Here is a 7,500-nt window from a genome sequence, read left to right on the forward strand (position 1 = left end):
CACACACACACATACACTCACTCACTTCACTCACTCACACACTCAGTCACACACATACACACACACACATACACTCACTCACTTCACTCACTCACACACTCAGTCACACACATACACACACTGGAAGATCTCTGTGTGTCTCATTCTCAGAGAGAGAAAGACGTGTTTACGCTGAACTGGGTGTGTGTTGTGCAGGAGCTGTTTAAGCGTGTGGTGCCGTATCACTGTTTGGGAAGCATCTGGTCTCAGAGAGATAAGAAAGGGAAGGAACATCTGGCGCCGACCATCAGAGCCACGGTCAGCCAGTTCAACCGCGTCACCAACTGCGTTATCTCCACGTGTCTGAGCGAGCGAACGCTGAAGAGCGGGCAGAGGGCCCGGATCCTGGAGCACTGGATACAAGTGGCCCGAGTCAGTCTGATCACATGACACACGCGTCACATGACTGACACGTCACGACTAACACGTCACATGATTAACACGTCACACGACTAACACGTCACATGATTAACACGTCACACGACTAACACGTCACATGATTAACACGTCACATGATTAACACGTCACATGATTAACACGTCACACGACTAACACGTCACATGATTAACACGTCACACGACTAACACGTCACACGACTAACGCCGTCACACGACTAACGCCGTCACACGACTAACGCGTCACACGACTAACGCCGTCACACGACTAACGCATCACACGACTAACGCGTCACTCGACTAACACCGTCACACGACTAACGCCGTCACACGACTAACGCGTCACACAACTAACGCGTCACACGACTAACGCGTCACACGACTAACACGACTAACGCGTCACTCGACTAACACCGTCACACGACTAACGCCGTCACACGACTAACGCGTCACACAACTAACGCGTCACACGACTAACGCGTCACACGACTAACACGACTAACGCGTCACACGACTAACACGTCACGCGACTAACACGACTAACGCGTCACACGACTAACGCGTCACACGACTAACGCGTCACACGACTAACACGACTAACGCGTCACACGACTAACGCGTCACACGACTAACGCGTCACACGACTAACGCGACTAACGCGTCACACGACTAACACGTCACACGACTAACACGACTAACGCGTCACACGACTAACGCGTCACACCAACTGCGTTATCTCCACGTGTCTGAGCGAGCGAACGCTGAAAAGCAGGCAGAGGGCCCGGATCCTGGAGCACTGGATACAAGTGGCCCGAGTCAGTCTGATCACATGACACACGCGTCACATGACTGACACGTCACACGACTAACACGTCACATGATTAACACGTCACATGATTAACACGTCACACGACTAACGCGTCACACGACTAACGCCGTCACACGACTAACGCGTCACACGACTAACGCGTCACACGACTAACGCGTCACACGACTGACACGTCACACGATTAACACGTCACATGATTAACACGTCACACGACTAACACGACTAACGCGTCACACGACTAACGCGTCACACGACTAACGCGTCACACGACTAACGCGTCACACGACTAACGCGTCACACGACTAACGCGTCACACGACACACACGACTAACGCGTCACACGACTAACGCGTCACACGACTAACGCGTCACACGACTAACGCGTCACACGACTGACACGTCACACGATTAACACGTCACACGACTAACGCGTCACATGACTAACGCGTCACACGACTAACGCGTCACACGACTGACACGTCACACGATTAACACGTCACATGATTAACACGTCACACGACTAACACGACTAACGCGTCACACGACTAACGCGTCACACGACTAACGCGTCACACGACACACACGACTAACGCGTCACACGACTAGCGCGTCACACGACTAACGCGTCACACGACTAACACGTCACACGACTAATGCGACTAACGCGTCACACGACTAACGCGTCACACGACTAACGCGTCACACGACTAACGCGTCACACGACTAACGCGTCACACGACTAACGCGTCACACGACTAACACGACTAACGCGTCACACGACTAACACGACTAACGCGTCACACGACTAACGCGTCACACGACTAACGCGTCACACGACTAACGCGTCACACGACTAACACGACTAACGCGTCACACGACTAACACTATGGCGCTCGAAATGTTCCATTCGGCGACGAGACTGACAAGCACGACAGATAACACACGTGTATACGTGCGTGTACGTCTCCATTTGTTTTATATGGAGACGTACACGCAAATATCACGTCACGTAGACACGTCAATAACGTGTAGCTGTTGATCTACATGACTAACGCATCACACGACAAACGCGTCACACGACTAACGCATCACACGACTAACGCGTCACACGACTAACGCGTCACACGACTAACGCGTCACACGACTAACGCGTCACACGACTAACGCGTCACACGACTAACGTGTCACACGACTAACGCGTCACACGACTAACGCGTCACACGACTAACGCATCACACGACTAATGCGTCACATGACTAACGCGTCACACGACTAACGACTAACGCGTCACACGACTAACGCGTCACACGACTAACGCATCACACGACTAACGCGTCACATGACTAACGCATCACACGACTAACGACTAACGCGTCACACGACTAACGCGTCACACGACTAACGCATCACACGACTAACGCGTCACATGACTAACGCATCACACGACTAACGACTAACGCGTCACACGACTAACGCGTCACACGACTAACGCGTCACACGACTAACGCGTCACATGACTAACGCGTCACACGACTAACGCATCACACGACTAACGCGTCACATGACTAACGCGTCACACGACTAACGCATCACACGACTAACGACTAACGCGTCACACGACTAACGCATCACACGACTAACGACTAACGCGTCACACGACTAACGCGTCACACGACTAACGCGTCACACGACTAACGCGTCACACGACTAACGCATCACACGACTAACGCGTCACACGACTAACGCATCACACGACTAACGACTAACGCGTCACACGACTAACGCATCACACGACTAACGACTAACGCGTCACACGACTAACGCATCACACGACTAACGACTAACGCGTCACACGACTAACGACTAACGCGTCACACGACCTAACGCATCACACGACTAACGACTAACGCGTCACACGACTAACGCATCACACGACTAACGACTAACGCATCACACGACTAACGACTAACGCATCACACGACTAACGACTAACGCGTCACACGACTAACGCGTCACACGACTAACGCGTCACACGACTAACGCATCACACGACTAACGCGTCACACGACCGGTTGATGGTCCACTGTTGATGTTGACGAGTTTCTCTGCTCAGGAATGTCGGATCCTGAAGAACTTCTCGTCTCTGCGAGCGATCCTCTCCGCGCTCCAGTGTAATCCGGTTCACCGCCTCAAGAAAACATGGGATGAAGTTTCTCGGGAAAACATCCGCATCTTCCAGGAGCTGTCGGAGATATTCTCTGATGAGAACAACCACTCGCTGAGCAGAGAACTGCTGATCAAGGTATACCACACCTGTGTGTGTGTGTGTGTGTGTGTGTGAGAGTGTGTCTGAGAGTGTTTATGTGTGTGAGAGTGTGTGTATGTGTGAGAGTGTGTGTGTGTGTGGGAGAGTGTGTATGTGTGTGGGAGAGTGTGTGGGAGAGTGTGTGTCTGAGTGTGTGTGTGTGAGAGAGAGTGTGTGTCTGAGTGTGAGTGTGTGTGAGAGTGTGTATATAGTGTTTATGTGTGTAAAGTGTTTGTGAGTGTGTGTGAGTGTGTGTGTGAGAGTGTGTATGTGTGTGGGAGAGTGTGTGTGTGTGTGAGAGAGTGTGTGTCTGAGTGTGAGTGTATGTGAGAGTGTGTGTATAGTGTTTATGTGTGTATAGTGTTTGTGAGTGTGTGTGTGAGTGAGTGTGTATGTAGTGTGTGTGTGTGTATCTTCCTAACTCAGAGAACGTTTGTCTGCTGCGTGTGTTTGTCAGGAAGGAACGTCTAAATTCGCCACTCTGGAGATCAACCCGAAACGAGCCCAGAAGCGACAGCAGCCGCAGAGAGATCTGGTGACATATTCACACATCATAAGCATTCATATCCGAGTGAGATGTGTGTGTGTTATATGGCTGAACTCACGGCTGGTTGTGTTCTCCAGACTGTAATGCAGGGGACGATTCCTTATCTGGGAACTTTCCTCACGGATCTGGTGATGATGGACACAGCCATGAAAGACTATCTGGACGTGAGTCTCTCTCTCTGATCAGTGTAACAGACACACACACACACACTCTCTCTCTCTCTCTCTCTCTTTCTCAGACATACACTCACCGGCCACTTTATTAGGTACCCCATGCTAGTAACGGGTTGGACCCCCTTTTGCCTTCAGAACTGCCTCAATTCTTCGTGGCATAGATTCAACAAGGTGCTGGAAGCATTCCTCAGGGAGTTTGGTCCATATTGACATGATGGCATCACACAGTTGCCGCAGATTTGTCGGCTGCACATCCATGATGCGAATCTCCCATTCCACCACATCCCAAAGATGCTCTATTGGGTTGAGATCTGGTGACTGTGGAGGCCATTTTAGTACAGTGAACTCATTGTCATGTTCAAGAAACCAATTTAAAATGATTAGAGCTTTGTGACATGGTGGAAGTAGCCATCAGAGGATGGGTACATGGTGGCCATAAAGGGATGGACATGGTCAGAAACAATGCTCAGGTAGGCCGTGGCATTTAAACGATACCCAATTGGCACTAAGGGGCCTAAAGTGTGCCAGGAAAACATCCCCCACACCATTACACCACTACCACCAGCCTGCACAGTGGTAACAAGGCATGATGGTTCCATGTTCTCATTCTGTTTACGCCAAATTCTGACTCTAACATCTGAATGTCTCAACAGAAATCGAGACTCATCAGACCAGGCAACATTTTTCCAGTCTTCAACTGTTCAATTTTGGTGAGCTCTTGCAAATTGTAGCCTCTTTTTCCTATTTGTAGTGGAGATGAGTGGTACCCGGTGGAGTCTTCTGCTGTTGTAGCCCATCCGCCTCAAGGTTGTGCGTGTTGTGGCTTCACAAATGCTTTGCTGCATACCTCGGTTGTAACGAGTGGTTATTTCAGTCACTGTTGCCCTTCTATCAGCTTGAATCAGTCGGCCCATTCTCCTCTTACCTCTGGCATCAACAAGGCATTTCCGCCCACAGAACTGCCGCTCACTGGATGTTTTTTCTTTTTCGGACCATTCTCTGTAAACCCTAGAGATGGTTGTGCGTGAAAATCCCAGTAGATTAGCAGTTTCTGAAATACTCAGACCAGCCCTTCTGGCACCAACAATCATGCCACGTTCAAAGTCACTCAAATCAACTTTCTTCCCCATACTGATGCTCGGTTTGAACTGCAGGAGATTGTCTTGACCATGTCTACATGCACTGAGTTGCCGCCATGTGATTGGCTGCTTAGAAATTAAGTGTTAACGAGCAGTTGGACAGGTGTACCTAATAAAGTGGCCGGTGAGTGTACACACACACTCTCAAACACACACACTCACGCACACACACACACACACACTCTCACACACACACATATACACACACACTCTCTCTCTCTCGCTCTCTCTCTCTCAGACACATACACACACACACACACTCACGCACACACACACACTCACGCACACACACACACTCACGCACACACACACTCTCTCACACACACACACACACTCTCTCTCTCTCAGACACACACAAACACACATATACACACACACACACACACACACTCACGCACACACACACTCTCTCACACACACACACACACACACACTCTCTCTCTCTCTCTCTCTCTCTCTCTCTCTCTCAGACACACACCTATACACACACACACACACACACACACACACTCACATCAGACTTCCTCTCCTTTCTCTCATCAGCTGTTTATATAAAACAAAGGATTGTTAGACGACTCTCAGTTCTTAATAACGGCTTGTGTCTGTGTGTCTCAGGGAGGCCTGATCAACTTCGAGAAGAGGAGGAAGGTGCGTCTGAAGCATGAACTCCTCCTGATGATGTTCAGACTCGTGTGTGTGTGTGTGTGTGTTAGAGATGCGCGAATGGGCTATTATTTCATCCGTCCGCACCAACAATCTCCAGAGCCGCGCCCGCCGCCGTCCGCTGAGTGTGTTAGCGGTGTGTGTCCACGACAGCGACAGCAGACACACTCCGCTCAGTGTGGCACAGAGCAGAGGTGTTAGCCTATAGCGCTGCAGAGGCGTTAGCCTATAGTGCTGCGGAGGCGTTAGCGTTAGCCTATAGCATTGCAGCGGTACTGAGCGGAGGTGTTAGCCTATAGTGCTGCAGCGGTGCTGAGCGGAGGCCTTAGCGTTAGCCTATAGCGCTGCAGCGGCACTGAGCGGAGGCGTTAGCCTATAGCGCTGCAGCGGCACTGAGCGGAGGCGTTAGCCTATAGCGCTGCAGCGGCACTGAGCGGAGGCGTTAGCCTATAGCGCTGCAGCGGCACTGAGCGGAGGCGTTAGCCTATAGCGCTGCAGCGGCACTGAGCGGAGGCGTTAGCCTATAGCGCTGCAGCGGCACTGAGCGGAGGCGTTAGCCTATAGCGCTGCAGCGGCACTGAGCGGAGTCGTTAGCCTATAGCGTTCCAGCGGCACTGAGCGGAGGCGTTAGCCTATAGCGTTCCAGCGGCACTGAGCAGAGGCGTTAGCCTATAGCGTTCCAGCGGCACTGAGCGGAGGCGTTAGCCTATAGCGTTGCAGCGGCACTGAGCGGAGGCGTTAGCCTATAGCGTTCCAGCGGCACTGAGCAGAGGCGTTAGTCTATAGCGTTGCAGCGGCACTGAGCGGAGGCGTTAGCCTATAGCGTTCCAGCGGCACTGAGCGGAGGCGTTAGCCTATAGCGTTGCAGCGGCACTGAGCGGAGGCGTTAGCGTTGCAGCGGCATAGCGTTCCAGCGGCACTGAGCGGAGGCGTATAGCGTTCCAGCGGCACTGAGCGGAGGCGTTAGCCTATAGCGTTGCAGCGGCACTGAGCGGAGGCGTTAGCGTATAGAGTTCCAGCGGCACTGAGCAGAGGCGTTAGCCTATAGCGTTCCAGCGGCACTGAGCGGAGGCGTTAGCCTATAGCGTTACACCGGCACTGAGCGGAGGCGTTAGCGTATAGCGCTGCAACGGCGCTGAGCGGAGGCGTTAGCCTATAACGTTCCAGCGGCACTGAGCGGAGGCGTTAGCGTATAGCGCTGCAACGGCGCTGAGCGGAGGCGTTAGCCTATAACGTTATCTGTTGTCATTGACACACACCGTCAGGTCTAGGGCGTTAGCCTATAGCGTTGCAGCGGCACTGAGCGGAGGCGTTAGCCTATAGCGTTGCAGCGGCACTGAGCGGAGGCGTTAGCCTATAGCGTTGCAGCGGCACTGAGCGGAGGCGTTAGCCTATAGCGTTCCAGCGGCAC

General features: G+C 52.1%; 1 protein-coding gene across 1 annotated transcript in view; it reads left to right on the forward strand.

The window, feature by feature from the left end:
- LOC130079720 (ral guanine nucleotide dissociation stimulator-like) overlaps positions 1 to 7,500 on the forward strand; it is a gene marked incomplete at its 3' end in the record, with an annotated part of 31,141 nt that overhangs the window by 14,527 nt on the left and 9,114 nt on the right. The window contains exons 6-10 of the mRNA XM_056245080.1: positions 196 to 411; positions 3,376 to 3,564; positions 4,025 to 4,102; positions 4,192 to 4,278; positions 6,042 to 6,074. Of these exons, the coding sequence (XP_056101055.1) occupies positions 196 to 411; positions 3,376 to 3,564; positions 4,025 to 4,102; positions 4,192 to 4,278; positions 6,042 to 6,074 (603 nt within the window). The remainder of the gene's footprint in view (positions 1 to 195; positions 412 to 3,375; positions 3,565 to 4,024; positions 4,103 to 4,191; positions 4,279 to 6,041; positions 6,075 to 7,500) is intronic.

Source organism: Rhinichthys klamathensis, unplaced genomic scaffold (assembly GCF_029890125.1).
Source record: "Rhinichthys klamathensis goyatoka isolate OS25496 unplaced genomic scaffold, OSU_Roscu_1.1 h1tg001304l_1, whole genome shotgun sequence".
Taxonomy (NCBI): domain Eukaryota; kingdom Metazoa; phylum Chordata; class Actinopteri; order Cypriniformes; family Leuciscidae; genus Rhinichthys; species Rhinichthys klamathensis.